The following is a 21,653-nucleotide window of genomic DNA, read 5'->3' on the forward strand; positions in this document are numbered from 1 at the left end:
CTTTCATCTTTGCTGTGCTTCTAATCTGATTTAGAGAGCCTGTGTTTGGAAACCGGAAGTACCCCATAAATCCCAAAGCTGGAACACAGGCACAGCAATACTTCAGGCAATCTGCTATCTTCATTTCCTCTTGTTGTGCTTCCACACAGCTACTTATATTTCAAGTAAATTGTATTTTTTTTACATGGCCTGGCTTCCTCATTAAGGCACAGTGTGAGGGATTGGTCTGTTTTGAAGTTTAACATTAGGACAAGTTTCCTGTTGGTGCCATTAAAAAATGGAAGATTGGGGGTGGACTGCGTAGGTGATTGGAATCTATAGTGCTTTTCAGTGCTCTAACCTCCTGCTGGCATCTCAGACTGTCTTTAATTTATAGCTCAACAGTCAGAGAGCAACCTGTTGTACATCCTTGTAGCTGTATATGTATGCATGACTGAAGCTGCCCTCATTAACTCAAAGCAACCACCATAGCAGCACATGGTATATATATATATATATCAGTAACTATATTTTTTTAAATATAGTGCTAGATTGAGCACTAAGGGGTGTGCTTGTGTGCTTATTGGTGCCCTTATCTGTAAATAATCCTTATGTTGTTGATCTCATCCAGCCTTATTGGAATTGCTTTTCTTTGAATAAAGAATGCCCTTTCAGCAGAGCAAATCAGGCTTGGCGTTGTCCTGCTGCAGAACTATGGAAAAACTTTGGAATAAGTCATGATTTAGTAACTGCATAAACTCAACTCCATTCTTAGAAAAAAATGAGTTTCAAAAGTGTATAAATGCATATATTTTGTTAGTACAGTGAATAGATAAAAGATGCCACATGGAAAAGAAGCGCCTGTTCTGTTGCAGTAACATGGATCACATAGTACCTCAGCACAAAGAAAAAATTGTTTTTTTTTTCATGACAAAACCAGATGGATATTTTATTTGTTGGTGAGGAAAGGTATATTCTTCATCCTTTAGCCGGAACTGCAGTTACCACAGAAAGGAAACGCAAAGGAAATATTTAAGCTGTGCTGAACAGGACAGAAAGCCCTAGGGTAGCATTCTTATATGGTGCCAGAATTACTGAAGAGCTCTTCTTATATCTTTTTTTTTTTACAGCCTCTATAGAGTTCCTCTGTTTTTAAACATTGACTCCAGGGGAAATCCAGTTACAGGATGGTGTGGCTTATTCTTTGAGATGACCTTATGATTTGCAGCAAGGCCATTTTGTTGCTAAAGCAGCAGAGTTGGAAGAAAGTTGCTTATTATTGTCCATATGGGACTATTTCACATCATTGATCCCGGATAATTACACAGAATTTTATAAGGAATGTAACATGTGACCTGACCTCTGTATAGTCAATCATCCTCATCTTAGAACGTTGTTATTCTATGCTTTGCAAAAGGAAACACAATGGTTGGCACATTAAGGCTAATGCCATACTTAGGCTAATGCCACACGGGCGTATTCTCGGCAAGCTGAAAAACGTTTGCCAAAAATATGCCCTGCTACTGTAAATTTAGTCTACATTGTGCCTGCACCCGAATGAATGAAATACACTCGGGTGCAGGCATATGTAGCCGGTATCTGTCAAAAAACGCGGATATCGGGTACATGTGCCTGCATATGGCGCTATTTTCGGAAATCGTTTTTTGGCTTGCCGAAAATATATGCCATATGCTAAGTGTGGCATTAGCCTAAGGTTTGAGAAAATGTCAATGTATTTGGGTTGGGTATATATCTTATAGCAGAAACAGCTATTTTTTGTTTTATTTTCATGGTGTTATGGACAGTAGTGAGTGGGTTTGTAAGTATGCAAGCATGGTTACAAGTTTGCCTGATTTGCTTGGATCGTTTTAAGAAGGACTCAGATTGGGGTAGTATTTCAACTAAAGTGGGGGGTCATTTATAAAGTTCGCACATTCGCATATTTTTTTGCAAATGGTTGTCTTGCGCATGTTTTCCCCTAAACACTTATATTTTGCACTACTTGCGTATCACAGTGAAATGCGAATTGCGCACAAAAATTCACTAATGAGATTGCAATTTGCATGAGCATGCCCTCTAGCATGAATATAGCACCAATTTTCACTTTGCGAATATAAATGTGCAATTTGCAAAATGAGTTTAGCGAATATTTGTTTGTGTCGTAATCCAGATGCAGAGTGTGCGCATAAATATTTGCAATTTGTGAATATGTCATATTTAAAAAGCTTTTCCAGACATTTGCACTGCAAAAAAACTTGCATTTATGTTTGCACATTAAATTCACCAGTCCAGCTTTTTAAATATAAACACAGGCAGGGCAAATATGTTCACTGTGCGAATACTTCTGCTCTGCCTACATTTTATAAATGACCCCCAGTATGTTCAACATCTCTTATAAAGGACTCATAATTATGGTTTCATTTGGCGTGTATTAATTACAGGTTTATACATTATAGCAAAAAGAACCAACAATGTTTTGTCAAACCTAGTAAATGATTTTCAGTCCGTCACAATCTCATCACAATATAAAACAAAATCCACCTGATTATTTTTTCTAAAACTTTTCAACAGTGGTGAATATTTAATTACTTAATGCATTACCAGCAGGCCTGGACTGGCACCTGCGGATTCTGACAAATTCAAGAGGGGCTGCTGTAAGATGCCAAAGACAGTCACTATTTATTGGGTCTGTGGAGGGCTGTTTGAGCCTCTGTGTACTTGGAATGCCAAGGCCTATTTTGTCTCCCAGTCCAAACCTGATTACCAGCTTCCAGATGCTACATTTCCAGTTTAGTCTTGCTTATTGCTTATACATCTTGAATTGCTAAGTAGGGAAAGTTTAGAATGGTGCAGGTGAAACTCTATCTCCTAATAATGTTGATTTAACTGCAATCAAGTTGACATCAGGCTGTATAACATCCATTAAAGGGTTTTGGTACAATGTGTAGGTTAATCCTATTCTGAAAAATATCTCTGCATCACTGAAAATTCCAGTGCATATTCCTGGTATTCCTGGTATAAATATCATTATTTGTATCTTATTATCTTTATGTCTAGGCCCCAAGAGTCATATTTCCAGTACCATGTTCTGAAGTCTGACATTTTGTTATTTCAGGTGGTTACGTTTATATGTTTTTTCTTCAGAGCTTTTGAGTGTAATACAAGAAAAGTGAGAGAGAAAAGCCAAATTCCTTAACTCTTTTAAAGCAGAATATATTTATATTTTATTCTAATTACACTGTGCTGGCATATGTGAGGGGTCATATACAGCACCAACAAGAAACTTAAATACATTTTGTCTGGCTATTAACCCAGTTTACTAAGGATCCTCATACAGAATTTTTTTCTCAGGACTTGCTAATTTCCCAGCCTGCAGTATGGCTTGCACCTTACCAGAGCAAATTACATGAGACAGGGTCACATGAGGTGACTGTTTGTAAACCATTATTACTGTTTGTTACCATTATTTAGTTCAGGGTTGTACTGGGGGTAGGCAGTAGAGGCACTTGCCTAGGGCACAAGGTTGGGAGGGGGTGTCAGACAGGGACCTCTCCTGCCTATTCCTAGTCTGTGCCCCCTTTCCCCCACATGTGGGGGGTTGTGAAGGGGCATGGTGGCAGGCCGGGCTGGCTAGGATGCCTGGTCTGCTTGGCCCACCCCTGGGACTGGGGTGGGCCAAGCAGAGGAAAAAAAAACCTGATGGGCCCCGGCCTTTGTGGGCAATGCAAACTTAGGGCTGGGGTCAATGGGGTGGGGTGGGGGGGCCCTTGAGATGGCAGCCCCAGTGGCCCCGAATACTCAAATTTGCCACCATTTTTTTTATGTATTTATATAGCTTCACACATTTCTGCAATGTTTTACATTATTCATCATTTACATCAGTCCCTGTCCCAGTGGAGTTTACAATCTAAAGTCCCTATCACATTATCAGGAGCCAATTAACCTGCCTGTATGTTTTGGAGTGTGGGGAGTTCCAGGAGGAAACCCACGCAGACATGGGGAGAATATGCAAATACATTGCAGTTATCTGAATTCACAAAACTGGGAAATCCAAAATAAGAGGATTAACTAATGGCTACATTATGTTTTCATGTACTGTTACATCTCAGTAAACAAAAGGAAAAGATGTCACAAAAAGACTTATTCACTTGTAAACAACTCCTACACATCTAGATTTATCCTTTGTGTTACTGGTTTTAATAGTACAGCAACTGAAATCTTTCCAAGGCTCTCTTTCTCGGGAAATGACTGGAAGAACAAGTAGGTAGGGAAATAAAGCCAGAGTCATATATTAAAGTGTATGCTGCATGGTAATTTTAACGTCAGTCCCAAAACTAGTGTGTGGGTAGATGTCAATTCCAGTGAAAATAAGTTCTAGCAAGCAGACAAAAACAGGACTTAGGAACTGTCAGCCACAATACACAGTGTCACAGCAATACTATAACTGTACATAATTTGTCTAGCAAACTGTCATTTTAGGGTCTGGATTTTTTTTTTGAAACCAGAATGGAAACACTTGTCTGTAATTCAAAACCATATATTTAGATGCAACACTGAACTCCCAGATTTAGAGTAGTGTTATGATACAACTGCAAGACTCTGAGCAGTGATGTAAATAGTGCACACACTTTGCATCAGATTTAATTAGTTTTCACAATGAAGTTATGTTGGGATTATAAGAAAAATGTGTCATGTCACATTGGTCTGTAGAGGCGAAAGTTTGTTTAGCCATTTTATGATAGTTTAGGACATGTTAGAGAATATTTGCTGTTCACTAAATGAAAAGGAGATAATTTACTGACTCATTGGACTGGACATTGTGCTGTAGTCATTCACTGCATTATAGCCAGGATGTAGTCCTGCTTAATATCACAAACTGTTCCTGGGGGAAATAATATTAAGTTTACTAGTTTTTGAGGGAACTGTTTATTCTGTTATACTGTCTGTTTTACCCTTGCAGCATAAAGTATAACCTAACAGGGCAAACAAACTAGATGATAAATATTTATGTTCCTGGAAGTTCCCAGTGTTTTATTGGATTATGTCTGCAAGCATTATTTCTTTTTTACTTAAAAGTCCAAAGTTAAATACAAACACAAGAGAAATTATAGTGGTTTGGGATCTCTTACCCTTAAATCCATTATCCAGAAAGTTCAGGCATATGGGAAGCAAATCACACGTAAACTCCATTTTAAACAAATTCTAATTTTTAAAAATAAATTCATTTTTTAATAAACTGCAAAAATTCATATTGGTGGCAAAACAATCCTATTGGGTTTTTTTATGTTTAATTGATTTTTAGCAGACTTAAGGTTAGGGTGATCAAAATTACAGAAAATGATGTGGGCCCGAAGTGCAAGGCACTGATCAAGAAGTTGCATGAGCCACTGTACTTATTGAGAAGGCTCAGAAGTAGCTTAAATAAGAAAGCATTCACTACATTCTATAAATCAACAACTTGACACTAAGGGGCCAATTCAGTATCAAAAATCAAGCAGGCTTCTTGTTCAAAGTTCAGTTAAAAAAAAATTGCCAAAAGTTTCTGGTGACTTCATGTAGAAGTCAATTGGAATTGTCTAAAGATGTTATATATTTTCCCAGTTTATTCACACGTTTAAGACTTTTAGCCTTACTAAAAATGATTGTAACAATGTGATTCTCAGATGTGTGTGTGTTTTTCTGTAATATAACTGCTATTTGGTCTTAAATAAGCTAGCAACTGTGAAAAAAACACAATTGTGTAAAACAAGGAGCCCTGGCCAACATCACCGGTAATACTTCACTCCACTTTTTACGCAGCATGATAAACTCTTCAAAATGAGCCTGAATCTGCTGCCCACTGAGGTGTTCTTCTTGGGCACATGGCTGATAAATGTTTCCGCTTTGGATGCATGTATGATCTGAACAATACTCTGCAGCACTGGAGTAGAGCTAGTGGAAATAAGAGGGGTTATATTTACTTTGTAGGTGATGCATGCAACAAATTTAGTTTACATTTAGGGGCAGATTTATCAAAATGTTAGATTAGAACTCACCACACAAAATTACCAACTTTGGGACAGATTTTTCAACATGAGAGTTCAAAGCTTAATACATAAAAACTCACTTATGTTCTATTCATTCAAATGGGATTTTACAAAGTATATTTATCATTGGGTGAACTCTAACTTTCACTCCTTCTAAAAATCTCATAGTAATAGAAAGTGGGTAGGAATGAATAGAAAGTGGGTGTTTTTTCTTTAGTGAGCTTTGATGTCACATTTTTTTATAACTCTGCCCCTTTATTTCAGCAGCAGCTCGTTCTGTATATGTATGGGCTGAAAATGCCTGCTTGTCTGATTTCTTGTACTGAAAAGTATTTCACATAAGATACTGTACAATAAACAAAACATATAAAGTAAATGATTTTAGTATTATTCATTCAGTGATGCCAGAACCTAGCTTCTCTGGCACTCTAACAGCATACATATCTTTTTCTTTTTTTATATTTTCTTTTTTCCTTAATAACAGTCTGCCAGTAAAACAGAGCAGTTGAAGTGTTATGAAATAGTTCTCACTGTCTCTGTTTTGTCTGCATTAGTGCAGAAAGTAATTGTGTATAACATTAAAGTTTAAATTTTGGTTTTCAACAGCAGCAAATAACAGCAAATAACAGGCAATTAAAGAACTGTGGATTAAGAACTATTTCCGGTCTGAAATATAATTTTATTTATTTAAGACAAACATCTTTAGAGACTTGTTTCACAGTGACACCCAGAGTTTAAAGGGAAACTGTCATTGGTATAAACTTGCACCCAAACTGTAATGGGTACCAAGGGGCCTGATAACATGGAGGGTGGGCTTAGCTTGGGGTCATGACATTCGATTTTGTCATGTGAGGACGGGCCCATGAGGTTGGTACCAGATTTTTCTTCGGGTTTCAGAGGGAATTGCAATTTGCTGGAATCAGCCAGTTTAAACAGGTGAAATCTGTCAGCAACTTGTAGCATGTGTGTTGCTTGCACATAGAGAGGAAATGTTAGGTTGAGGGTCTCACAAGTAAATAATGAAAAATATTAACATATGTATATATATATATATATATGTATAAATATATGTTTGATATATATTAAATATATCAAACATAAATAAGATACAAATAAAATAAATAAATACAAACATTTGTATAATAGCAACATTTCACCTTTAATGGTATACCTATGTGTAAATGCAGTTTCTGTAGATATCCTAACCCAGGGGTGCCCAGACTTTGTCACGCTGTGATCTAATCTTGCCACCAGGCCTCCGTCATGAGATCTATCATTTGGCGCAACAAGCAAGAAAAGGTATCAGTCGATGTTTAACAAATACACATAGCAATATACAAACGCAGTGCCAACTTCAAGTTTAATGTGAAAGGATTGTAGTAGTTTTTACTTCCCTTCTTCATGGGCCACTTTGTAGTCTGCACACAGAAACATATATAAAGTGGGAACAAATATACACTCACCTAAAGGATTATTAGGAACACCATACTAATACCCTTCTCTGACCTCTAGCATCAACAAGGCATTTTCGCCCACAGAACTGCCGCATACTGGATGTTTTTCCCTTTTCACACATTACATTAACATTTATTTATAAAGCGCCAACATATTCCGCATCGCTGTACAATAAGTGGGTTACATACATTGGACATACAGAGTAACATATAAAGCAATCAGTAACCGATACAAGAGGTGAAGAGGGCCCTGCCCAAAAGAGCACACCATTTTTGTAAACCCTAGAAATGGTCGTGCGTGAAAATCCCAGTAACTGAGCAGATTGTGAAATACTCAGACCAGCCCGTCTGGCACCAACAACCATGCCACGCTCAAAATTGCTTAAATCACCTTTCTTTCCCATTCTGACATTCAGTTTGGAGTTCAGGAGATTGTCTTGACCGGGACCACACCCCTAAATGCATGGAAGCAACTGCCATGTGATTGGTTGATTGAACAGGTGTTCCTAATAAACCTTTAGGTGAGTGTATACAGTGGCCCGGTGGGGACAATATACTATACTGGGATGAAGCTACAAAAACTGATGGCTTGAGCAGTCGCAAAAGCTCCAGTATGCTGGGGGGAAAAATGAAGTGGCGGGATGTCATCCCACTGCATTCCACCTCCAGGTCTACCAGAAACTTTAAAGTGATCTACTAGTGGACCGCGATCTACCTTTTGGGCACCCCTGTCCTAACCATATATGCCAATTGTTGCATACCTCCAAGTAGTTGTTTTGTAGTATTGTTCTGAATGGCAGACCCTAAATGCTTATCATAGACTTTTGGCAGAGTTTTGGTATCTAGGATTAACTTTGCTTGACCAGTACTGAGTGGGCAGTGCCCAAATTCTTTTACAAGACAAATGCTGGATCTCTAAATATACTGTATTTTAATGGACAACAGCATCAGATATTATCACGTTTACTCAGACTTTATGTGGCATTAATTATTTATTATTTTATGAACAGCTTTATAGCTACATAGCTGAGGGTTCAACAAAGCCCTAAGATCACCAAGAGTGCAAATAATTAGATTTTACTAATTGTATCATCGTGAGGTCAATGAACAGTCCCACACACAAGGGTTAAAGGATATAGGTCGCTAGAGGAAGAAAGACTAAGAAAGAGTTGGGACATATTTATATGTGGCTATAGGGGGCTATATGCCTGCTTGTTTCATTTCAAGTGTTTAAAAGTCATAGGATCTGCCACATATTAGTTAAGTACACTTGCACAAGTAGAAGGATTTATTGGGGCATGTATTTAACAGAACAGAAAATGATAAACCAGATAATAAGTACATATTAAACAATCATAACATTCAAGACTTTGCTCGGGTTGCACCCCCCTCTCTGTAATTCCCTCCTACTGTATGTTCTGTACAACTTTTTGTCTATCTCTCCCTAAAACACAATTCTTTAGGAAAGCTTGCCTCATCTACCCTAGCATAGGTTCAGTGTACCCTATATGGTGCTTAATGCATACCACATCTCTTAAAGGACATGTCAACCCCAAAAATAATATTTTGCCTAATAAAAGAAAACATAATTCTAAGTAACTTTCCAAAATCAATTTATTTAAAAATATTAGTGATTTAAAAGTTATTTGTAAATGTACTTACTATTGAAAGCAGCATTTGCTCAACTCCTGGTTGTTACTTTTTAAACAATGTTGCAAGTGCCAAGCTTGTTCCGCAAGTCAGGTCTGTCAATCTGCTGGCATTTGTTACATTGTTTCAAATACCAGAGCCACCAGGGCAGATAATAGAAAAGGACAGGCAAACACTGCTTTTAATAGCAGTTATATATAAAAATAACTAAAAAAAAAATTAAAAAATTTTAATGAGTGTATATTGCAAAGTTGCTTAGAATTGTGTTTTCTTTTATTAGGCAAAATATTATTTTTGGGGTTTACATGTCCTTTAAAGGAAAACTATACCCCCAAACAATGTAGGTCTCAATAAAAATATATTGTATAAACAAGCTCATATGTAAAACCCTGCTTCATCTAAATAAACCATTATTATAAAAATATACTTTTTTAGTAGTATGTGCCATTGGGTAGAAAATTGCCATTTTAAGAATTAAGGGGAGCCTCGTGGGATCATAGGATTCACAGTGCACACAAACATACCAAGGGCACACATACATGCTAGGCCTCACCAGCCAAACAATGGACAGAGTTCTGCCTTTTGCTCCCACACTTCTTTTAGTTACAGCCAGAGCTGCATTATTTCTGGTCAGCCGATCTCTGAGGGAGCACACAGCCCATCACTAAATGGTGGCTCAAGGGAAAAAATGTAGAAGGGCAATATTTACTGATATATATTCCAGTTTGTCAAGATTATTTAATAGGTCACTTAACATAATATAAACTATTTGTTGGTTAAGTATTCATTCTGGGGGTATAGTTTTCCTTTAACTGATATTGGCCACCCCCTTTTGTCTTAATCACTTCTTCTTTTATATTGTAAGCTCTTTCAGCCAGGACTATGATGATAATATTAATAAAGAGTTAGTCATTCTGAACGCATATTCCCAGTGTATATATGTCATAATGGAATAGATTAATCATAAGGTTCTCCTGAAAGCATTGCACCCAGCAGCAGCTTTAGGTATATAGAGTATTTGAGGTTTCACCATTTATTGCAGTTTGAATAACTAACATAAATATCTTACTGGTTACTTGCAATGGGTTACTGTGGAACAGTTGTCATTTATGGTACCTAATTTACTCCCTATGTCAGTAAATGGAGCTTGCTGTTTGGGCGACTTTGGAAAGCTAAAGCGACAGTAGGGTTGCCACCTGTTTTGACATGGACAGCCAGATTTTCTGAACGGCTGGCCAGATCAAAACCTCCTGCCTGACAGGGCCGGAACTAGGGGTGGGCAGAAGAGGTACCTGCCTGGGGCAGAACAACTGGAGGGCACTAGGCAGCAACCTCTCCTGCCTACCCCTAGCCCACTTTCCCTTCTCATTGCACCCGCTGGTTGTCATTACTCGGCGGGGGGAATGACTCCCTCCCCCCACTCCCAGCTTGGCGCGCATGCAAGCACACATGAGGGGGGGGGGGAGGTGCAGGGGCGAGGTGGCTGTCTGGGCTGCTTAGGGTTCCTGGTTGGCTTGGACCGCCCCCTGCGTCACATATGTTTTCCTTCTGGCGATTTACATAACCACCAATAGGATAGAATTCAAAGGAGATTAATCGCCATCACAAGAAGATATTAATGGCGGGGTGACTAATCTCCTTGTGTATCACAGGCCTAAGGATTACAAAGAGGAGACCATATTGAAGCAACTGGTAAGCGCAGCTCTACCATTTTTTTTTCATTTATTTAAGCAAGAGTGCAAGAGGGCATCTTTTAATACAAAATATAAATGTTAAAATTATGCATAAGGAAACATTTAGTTTGATCTGCCAATTAAAATAACTACATGAAAAGTAGCATGACTTTTGTCCCCAGTGCTAATATTTGCAACTATCTCATGGGTTATATTTTTATTCAATATTAGCTCCTCTTCAGAGAAGGCATGAAGGACAGCAAAGGTTAATGTTTAACAAAAGAGTAAGAGGTACCAAAAGTTTACTGTAACCAGGGAAGGATTTTTACCCCTAACACCCTCTGCCTCCTATAATGATTAAGATAAAAGTAAAGCAATATTGTAGACTTCTGTGAAGTTTCAGACTCAATGGTCATATCTGTGTCTGCCACATCCATTTATTACCTTATGTTAGCAGATAGAATTTCACTCTGTACACTCACCATATATGTTCAAAGCACTGTAATCACTGTACTATAGCACTACACTGAGGTTAATCCAGGTGTGTAAGTGATACAACAGGATGTATATCTCTGGCATAAACCGCAATCCTAAGGTGTGTGCTGTGGGGAAGGGGGGTTGGTTCTTATATAGGAAATGAATCACAGAGACAAATATTGGCATTAATGCTGATTCTGTCTGCATTTATTAACTTTGTCTTTTGTACACTGTTTTTAAATTGAAATGTTCGATGTGGAATATCATTATTATTCTTGTAGTAAGGATTTATAATGTTTGGGGCATATTTTCAATGAGTTAAAACAGAGTTCATAACAGTTCGCCAGAGTTGAATTCCTAGGTTTTCCATTCACCATAGGATTTTAAGTGACACATTTATCTAAATCCTATATGAGTAAATAGAACGTTAGGATTTTTCCCTCTAGTCGTGAGCTCTGTTTCAGTATTTGAAAAATGTTTGCCTTTTTTTGCCATTAAATGGAAGGCTTAAGTATCCAGACTAGGGGAATTTTCAGTTCAGTGTTGCCATAAACAGAAAAATCAGATCATTTGCCGAGTTTGCCAAACAAGCAGATATTTTTCCAGTTTGGCATCCCTGGCCAACGATTGGTTCATAACAATGGCCTATGCCAGAGAGGAAGCAACCGTATTAATAGCCTGATGCAGTCCTTCCCACTGAGATTTTCAAAGCTTTCTGAGTCAAGGCCAGACATACCATTGTTTTTGCTGTATAATTGGATAGCTAATGTAAATCATAAAATAATGAGCAGAACAAAATCCTTAGGTTGTATACCTACAGACGACAAATTATTTAGCTTTGTTTTTCCTCCTGTGATAGACCCAAAAAGCATAATAAAGAAGACACATGTGCATTGCCTATGGCGGAATGTCGAAACCTGCACTTTAAGAAAAATACATATTTCATTTCCAGTTAGTTTCATACTACTGAGAAAATATTTGATTAAAAATACAGCCAATGCATATATGGAAAACAGTACTGAGGCTGTCTGCTTTATTGCAGCCAGGGAAACAATCCAGAAATACAAAATCCAGCATTTTCTAAACATTAATGTAAATTATAATCCTGTACTTCTAAAAAACTGGTGGTATAATGTCAGGAGTTATGGGGATATAATAATTAGATTGGCTTTTCCATGGTTAATTATTGTTGTTATTCATTGTTATTAATCTTGCTTGATTTAACATTTGTATTGTATGGTCCACCTGGCTGCACGGTACCTGATAGATACTAATTTGCAGTCTTCATTTGATATGAAAGTTTGCTATGTTAATCCAAGCTTTTATAGATTTCATTTCAGTTCATGCATAGAAAGGACATTTGTCACTAAAGCTAAAATGATCAGAAGCAATCTATCTAATAATAAAGATCAGGAGAAGCTTTGAGCAGCTGTTGTTAAAGGGGCAGTATACCCCATTGTTCAACATGAGTTCAGGGAATAGGGCTTGTGCTGAACATACTTTTTTGCCTCTTGTTTTTTATTTTTTAAGCTAAACAGCAGAAACAGGGAAATGGGAGCTATTCTATGTTTCGAAGATAAATATTAGGGATGCACCAAACCCAGTTTTTTGGGTTTGGCCGAACCCCCAAATCAATACCGATAGATTCGCGTGAATATCAAACTGAATCCTAATTAGCATACGTTAGGATCTGGAAGGGATACAAATCGGCAGCCATGTAGCACGCAGTGAAAATGTTTTTTTCCCTAACATTTAACCTTTCCAAATACTCATTAGCATATGCTAATTTATGCAATTCACACTCGGTTCGGCCAGGACTGTGGATTCGGCTAAATCCGAACCCTGCTGAAAAAAGGCCGAATCCTGGCCGAATACCGAACCGAATCCTGGATTTGGTGCATCCCTAATAAATATTACAGGTGCTTGACCTAGATCATATCAGAACCTTGGTCATATCGTTCTAGTGCAGCTGGAAATGTGATTGTAGTTTCTATAAAAGTCCATAGTGGACTCATATCTGTGTATAAAAGAGCCCATTGTTGTACTTAAGTTCAGACTATACAGTAAAGCTACAAAAATACTAATAAAATCTATTGAAAAATGTATACAGTATTGCAAATGCATTGTCAATCACTGTTAATAAAAATTGCCAATTTGAATGAGACAAGCATAATGTAAGGTAGAGCAGCATATAAACTAGGCTGACATTGACATATTTATACTGTCACAGTCCAAGATAAGGAGTTAAAAAGAAGAGGTAATTTCCAGCTGTAACTGTTTTCCTAAAAATATTAAGTCAAAAACTGAGCCTCAGTATACACAGATCTATGTGTAAACTTCCTGCGCTATCCCAGCAGCTGTGCATTACACGCATTAATGCCAGGCAGGGAGCACAAACTTCACAGCTTCCTTCCACTTCACAACATTAGCTTAAATATACTTCTCCAAGGAATTACTCTTTAGTGAACTCTTTAGGTATGCTTTGTCTTTCTAGTGAAGCTAATATACACTTTGCGTCAGCAGAACAATCAGATAGGACCCAGATAAAGTCTAGTACAGGGGTCCCCAGCCACCGGGCTGCGGACCAGTGCCAGGCCGTGGGCTGTGTTACAATAAGCCACCTCTGATCCCTGCTTACAAAGTGGCGTTTGGAAGATGTGCTGTGTATGACATGATGATACACCAGTACATATAGCGCTGCTGTGTATGACTCGCCGACACGCATAACACCATGTCAGTGAGTCATAGAGTCATACAGTGATTGCTTTGCATGCTTATTACCACTCCCCCAGTAATTGAAATGGGCGCCCCGCCCCCAGCCCACTGGCCCATGGGAACATTTTCTTAATTAAGGACAGTCCGTGGCGCAAAAAAGTTTGGGGACCGCTGGTCTAGTACACTTGTAACCCAAAGTTTGGTTTTAATCAATTTTTGGCTCTGATCCACCAGTTAAACCTTTCATATACAGGGCAATATGACGTTATGATCTGAAGGAACCATGCAAGTAAATGGTTAAAATTGTGCTTTTGATACACTGATTATATCAGTTTATTTAAAAAAACATTTCTGGCAACAATAAAGCACTTTTGGTTAATGATGACATTGTTTGTTTTCTTATGAGCTCTAATCAGAGACAGAATATATGTTCATAAGTCAGCATATATATGGGCATGATACTGCATTGATTCAATAAATTCGAAAAAAGAACTTGGAGGAAAACCTTTTGTGCAGGAACAAGGGGCTTACTATTCCACCCCAACTGCCTTGGGGCAATTGTACATATAGATGCCTATTTATTATGCTGTGTAAAATCAAATGGTGCAAAAATCTGTGTAAAATAAATCAAGAAGTTTGCCGTCCAAACGTCAGATTTTACGCCATTATTTCAAGTAAGTTCGGGCTAAAGGAAAAAACACGTAAGAAAATTGCGCTGATTTTACACCTTTTTTATGTGGAGAAGCCACCATTTTTTACACTGCATAATAAATCTGCCCCATAATGAAAAGTGCCCAAAAGTAGATTATTAGCTCACAGTGGTAAATTGACAATAGTCGTCTATATGCCACTGTGAGCTAATAAACCACTTTTTGGGCACTTTTCAATACAAATCCAGTGTGCTGCTAATTTATTACAGAGAGACTGCATTGATTTAGGGGTATACTCCACATAAAGTATTTCCTGGGCCAGTCCTATAGTAGCACAAAAGGTCTTAAAAGGAAGAAGCATATTTTGTGTAAGAACTATTGTCCAAAAGCGCTGCTCCCACTGTTAAGCTGGCCATACACGTGGCGATCTCACGATGTTTCGTACGACCGTCGGTCGCACGAAACATCGTCAGATCCGCCACACACCATTCAGGGCTGAATCGGCAGGTAAGGAGGTAGAAACAATAGGATTTCTACCTCCTTCTGCCGATTCAGCTCTGAAGGGAGAATTTTGGTCAGGCGCCTTCTATGGCGCCCGATCAAAATTTTCTAACTTGGCCGATCGGCGAGCCGACCGATTTCAGCAGCTTCCTGCGATATCGGTCGGCTCGCTGACATGCCATACACGCACCGATTATCGTACGAAACGAGGTTTCGTACGATAATATCGGTGCGTGTATGGCCACCTTTAGCTTGGTCTGTGTTTTCTGTCCCACAAGACCTTATCTAGTGTAAACAATGTATTAGTTCAGCCCAGCAGTACTACTCACATTGAGAAAGTTCAGTACCAAATTCCTTTGACAGCTGGCCTTGTGGTACAATTCAGTATATGAAAATATAGATATATTGCCACAGCGACCATGGAATATGATTGTGCTTATGGGGGCTGCACTGAAACATTTAACTGCGTCCAGCCTTTCCACATAAAAAATCAGCTTCAGCAGATGAAATGAAATGAAAAATAAAACCTCTACTCATTTTCCCACAATGTATTATTGATGGCAACAATTTTGAATCACAAAAAATGTTGCCAGAGATATAGCAGCCAATTGTTACAATTGTTACTAATGTTAGACAAAATTGGAAAAAAGCTTCAGAATGAAGGTGAACCAGAACCAGAACTTGCTCATTTCTAGTCCTTTCACCTGCAGTGATTACACAAAATCCACCAAAGGCCCACAAACAAAAACCAGAGCAGGTTATTAAACGCTGGACATGATAACATATAATCCTATAGCTTAACTGACCAGTTGTACCATAAGCTGTAGTGACGTTGTAGGTACAGAAACTTGGATCTATAGTTGCCATGAGAGTTGTTCTTGTGCTATCTAAGCGCCCTAGAGTCATTGCCAGTGGCCCTGTTTATATCACATGATATACTTCCCATTCTCCTAAATCCACCATACATGGCTTAAATCTCAGAGAAAACAAGAAACTCTGGTGTCCCTGGCCCAAAAAATTGGATGTCACTAAACACTTTGATATGAGCTAATGATGAACTTCATGCAACTTTCCAGTGGGAGCAGTAACATGCAGCCAGCGGCAGTTTACAACTGGGATTTATGGAATCAAATAACATTATCCAAATGCACGCCTTGGATCTGAATGTAATTCTGTAATTCTGTCAATAGGAAAAACTGGAACCCTCATTTGTATTTACTGATTTGATCAGTGTGCCAATTTATCCAAATGTGTTTGTTTGATGGGTGTTAGTGCTCAGCTGCAACACTGGGCTCTATCACGTGGCTGAAACAAAAGAAGTGAACATTAAATGGCAAAGGAAATGTTGAAATGAATGAAGTGTTAAAATTAATGCTTAATAAATATTCAGTCATACAGTATACCAAATATTAATAAATCAGCCCCTTATTATAATATTATGTTTTATTGATGACTTCAAAAATATATAAACTGGATGTTTTTTTCCGTACTCCAGTAGACACCAGGTATATTAATAATGCATTGGCTTTTGTCAGAACTGTCATCCAGTTACCATTTAATTCTATTGAACAATCAGGGGATCACAGATCATCTTGTCTCTCATGAGTCTAAATGAAGAGTGTCAGTAAAAAGAACTGGCAGGCTGAATTATTCAGGATCATATAGCTTCTGCCCTTTAGTTCAGGGTACAAGCCTTAGACTTCAGCTTGCTCTTGGGCAAGTTGCAGTCATCCTTAGACCAGTACCTTGTTTTACACAGCAGGTTATTAAAGAACCAGTCAGTATCATGCCCTTCTAACAGCAAACCTTCAATGGCACGTATCTGTGGAGATGACGTTTTATCGATGCCAGAGGTATGGAAGGCCCAAGTCATATTTACATAGACACAATAATTGTTAAAGACCTAGTTTCACTGAAATACATCCCCTACTGAAAACAGGCAATATTAGCGATTAATTCCTCATTCTATCATGTCATGTTTGTAATTGAATAATTTAGGCCAAATGAGCTGTGTTTCCGTTTTCTAATATCTATTTAGTTTATCTGTCTGGCAGGCTTTCTTCCTGTTTAACCTTTTGCACTGGAACAGCAAATGGTTATGGTAGCAGGGCCAGGATGTGTACCAGTAATAGGACATTTGGCCCGGATAAAAATGGCAAGTTGCCAGTTTATATGTATTGCTTTTAGTAAGGAGCAAAAAACATGAAAATACGTAATAAAAGGCATAAAGTTCCCAAGGTACAGTAACTCATAGTAACTCATAGCAACCAATAAGGAGTGAATGCGACCAGGTGAATAAACATGTTCCAAACTTTGCATCTTTCAGCTGATTGATTATTCAATAAAATATGCCTTTCTGCAGACATTGCAGAAAATGCATTTGCAATATACCTATTCATATTGGTTACTAAAACAACATGACAGAGGCCTAATAAATGTATTACTGTTTTGATAGGGCTCTTTCCTATATTTGAATGTTAATATCTTAACATGAATGTTAGCTCTATAAACACAGAAACATTAACTGCATAGTGACATAAGCAGCATGTTTTTGCACTAGTGAAATCTAAAAGGAACATTGGTGTTTACAAGGGGAAGTTGTTAGGGGCCATCACAATTCTACTTGTAATCAGTCTAATGAACTTGGTAGCTAGTCAGTTATTGTGTACTGTAGAATGAATACAGGGGAAGCAAGCCCATGATCGCTCTTATAATTTTCATTTACATGGAAATCTTTGAGACTGAGTCTCACCCACTGAGCCAGGGAACTGGTTCTTTTCTAGTGGATACACTTTCCTGGCTCTACATATGCTGACCCAATCATACTGACCCAAACCCATACTGCCCTGCATGTTCTTAAAAACCCAGTGGGTGAGGCTCAGTCTCGAGGGTATTCCATGTAAATGGAAATTTTAGGAGGGATACTTGGCTTCCTTTCCAGAATTACTTCTGCTTTGCATACGAATGAAAACATCTATCCTCAATCAGACTGCTTCTCTGGTGTGGGATTTTGCTCAGGAAAACATTTAGAAGTATAAGGAAAATAATTTAGATATCTATATTGTCTTTAAAATACCAGCCTTCATATTGTTTTTCTTTCTTTCTAGTCTGCCTGGGCAATAACAACAGATTAAATCAGCTGGGTAACACAGACGAACACTATGCCAGCCTTAAAAGGATGTATGATGGTTGTGAAATTGTGCTTGGTAATCTGGAAATCACTTATTTAGACCGCCTGAACGATACCTCCTTCCTGCGGGTAAGAAATAAAAAATGATTTATCATTTTAAATATAAAGTATTCTTTAGCATATAGGATTCTAGAGAGATTCAAACCAATAGAGATTGGTTTGAATAATTTCTCATCACAGATGAATTATTGGTCTCATGGTAGACATGAGCAACCATCACGCTCAAATCATTCGGGTGTTTAGGCAGTAACTGTTTGAATTTTCCATTATTATAATAAGGGCCACCTCCATCAGTACAGTGCTGCCTGCATTCGGTAGCGCACACCCCACCCCCCTTTCATTCCCTGACTTGTGCATTATTCAGCCATAAAGTTAGGGGGCATCGGCTGACACAGTCCACAGGGGGGGCCCTGTACTTGCCCTGGTGGCTGGGTGGGCAGGATATTCAAGCAGCTGTCAAAATCAATGGCACGTGGTAAGGACAGGGCTGGACTGTTCCTGCCAACTTTGCACTCTGTACTTCAGGCTGAATTTTTTTATCCAGCACAAGGTGCCCCTCCCTTGGCACCCCTCCCTCACTTTTCTTCACCCTACCCCTTCACAATTATGGGCATATTAACATTAGAGACAAACATCACCGTATAACATCAACATGTTATAAAATGGCCAGTTCTAAGTGGTTTTCCAATTGGTCTTCATTGCTTATTTTTTATAGTTTTTAAATGATTTGCCTTCTTCCAACTCTTTCCAGCTTTCAAATGGGGGTCACTGAGCACGGAAGCCATAAAACTATTGCTCTGAGAGGCTATAGTTACTTTGTATAGCTTATTTTTGTATTCAGGCCCTTTCCTATTCATAAACCCATCTCACATTCATACCTCATCCTGATTATTAAGGTAATTTGGACCCTAGCAACCAAATAGCTGCTGAAAATAATAAAAAATTAAGGAAAATTGCAGATTGTGTCAGAATGTTACTCTCTACATTATGCTAATAGCTTAACAACAGTCACCTCCAAATTAGAAAACAAAAGGTGACTGGTGATGTTTGTCTCCAGGGTTAATAAATATACACCTAAATATAGCTGGAACTTGGGATTAGTAAGCAGAAAAGGTACGTGACTGGCACCCCCCACTGTTGCATCCTAGGCACACGCCTCTTCTACCTACCCCTAGTTGCCTGGCAAAAAGTTCTCTCTTCACGAATAATAAGGGGTGAGCTAAGGTACCCCATAGTGCTCTTGCTTCTGCCAGTGTCACAGTGAATAACCCCTTATGTGAACAAGAATATTGTGAATATTGTTATTATAGAAATGCTGTTTAAGGACATTTTTCTTTTATCATTTTAGAACATACAAGAAGTAGGAGGTTATGTGCTCATAGCAATCAACTCTGTTAGATCCATTCATCTTGAAAACCTTCAAATTGTTCGTGGGAATATGTTGTACAAAAGCACATATGCTCTAGCTATAGTGAGTAATGAATCACTGAATACCACTAATGCTTTGGAGGAACTGCATATGGGACGTTTGACAGGTAAAGCCATGTAATAGTGTTATATAATTATTACATTATGGTAAAAAACAATGGGCCCGATTCACTAAAGTGCACGCTATAAATAGCGCACGGTAAAAATGTTATCGCGTCTTAATTTTCGCGACTTTTCGCACTATTCACTATTAGCACACTTGCGCTATTTTACGCGCTAATTTTGCAGTATTTTTCGCATGCACGATAATTATCGCAAGCGCTAATTGTTGCGACATTGCACACGCAGCAATCGGCAGCATAAAACTGGCGACATTTTGCCCTGGGAGAGCACAGAAGTGCTACAGAGGTGCTGTATAATGTTTATTTGCAAAAAAACCCCCCAAAAAACTATAAAATATAAGTAAGAAAAAAAAAGAAGTGCTAGAGATAATAAAATAGGGGGGGCATTTAAGAATATTTAGCCAAATACTTAGGGGTCCGTTTGCTAAAGTGGCTTAAATTAAGTGGGAGATTTTAGACACAGAATAAATGGCAAATATGTTATGGGCACTTTATTAAACGGGAACAAATATAATATTGCAATTATTCTGGCAACAAAACATTTGATTGGCAGTTATCACACTCGCCAGAAAATACGCTACGTACTAATTAACGCAAGCTTTACTATTCAGCAAAATGGGCTAAAGACAAAATTGTTGGCAGAATATTTGCAAAAATTTAACCCATATAGCATATTGATGCTGTTACTGATAAATGTAAGAGTGGAGGAGAAACTACATGAAAGTATAGAATACCATATCACGGAAGGAAAAATAATTAGACATTAACCAGTTCAAAAGTAGAAAAATAAAAACTCCGAAGCTCGGCCATTTCCCCCCGGAGCTGGGCCAGCTCGGCCTTGATGTTGGCCAGGTCCTCCTGCATTGACCGGCGTGATGGTCCCTTGTCGGCAGGAGAACCTGGTGCCTGGGGTCCGGGGGCCTGGGGGGAGAACTCAAGGGCCTGGGGGGAAACTGGGGGAGGAAAGAAGGGGTGGAGTGTCCGGTGCCTCGGGGGACCCTGGGGCCTCGGGGGCCTCTTCAGCCTCTGGGGCCGCTGGGGCCTCTGGTGGTGCTGGGGCCTCATTGGGTGCTGGGGCCTGGCCGGGTGCTGGGGCCTCGGGGGCCTCTGGAGCCTGGTGTGCCTGGGGTTGTGCCTCTGGAGGGAGAAGAGGCGCCACATCGATATGGAGTTCTATGAGACAGTATTGCAAGATGTTATTTCAATCTATTATATATATATATATATACATTCATACACAGAGGGCCACCATCCTAAATAACGGGGCCCCTCACAACAACATTTTTTGGGCCCTCCCACGCCCCCACTGGCCCATCCCCCTGTGAACCCTCACATCAATACAAAGGACACACAGACATTGTTAGCCAGGGCCCCCTAAAACATTCGTGGCCCTTCCCCCAAATGACTCATACTATGGGCCGCTCCCTGCTGCTTCCCCCCTTTAAACTTATTTATGCATATGTATTTGAAAATGTGTGTATATACTTACGATTGACAGCTCTGGTGACTCTCCCACATCTGATTCAGAACCCACTCGCCCTATAGCACCATGCACTACACAGGAATCGGGTGCACAGGCTATTCATAGCCAGAGCCGTTTTTTAGATCCCGACATAAGAAAAGAAAATTCACCCGGCGGGGGGTGGTGGCAAGTCGCAGAGGCAGACCCCCCAAAAAACCGATACAGTAATCTTTAATTTAAGTCAGCATGTGCTAACCACAGGGGAGGTTTCTCTTCTTTCACGGGGCTTATCTTTTGTGCCTGTCAATAATAACAATCCTTTTGAC

At 39.0% G+C, this 21,653-nt stretch overlaps 1 protein-coding gene across 1 annotated transcript in view; it reads left to right on the forward strand.

Annotated features, from left to right (window-relative positions):
• The window catches only part of egfr (epidermal growth factor receptor), a 149,882-nt gene that overhangs the window by 78,729 nt on the left and 49,500 nt on the right, over positions 1-21,653 (forward strand). The window contains exons 2-3 of the mRNA XM_002939914.5: positions 18,233-18,384; positions 19,664-19,850. Of these exons, the coding sequence (XP_002939960.3) occupies positions 18,233-18,384; positions 19,664-19,850 (339 nt within the window). The remainder of the gene's footprint in view (positions 1-18,232; positions 18,385-19,663; positions 19,851-21,653) is intronic.

This window comes from Xenopus tropicalis, chromosome 6 (assembly GCF_000004195.4).
Source record: "Xenopus tropicalis strain Nigerian chromosome 6, UCB_Xtro_10.0, whole genome shotgun sequence".
NCBI lineage: Eukaryota > Metazoa > Chordata > Amphibia > Anura > Pipidae > Xenopus > Xenopus tropicalis.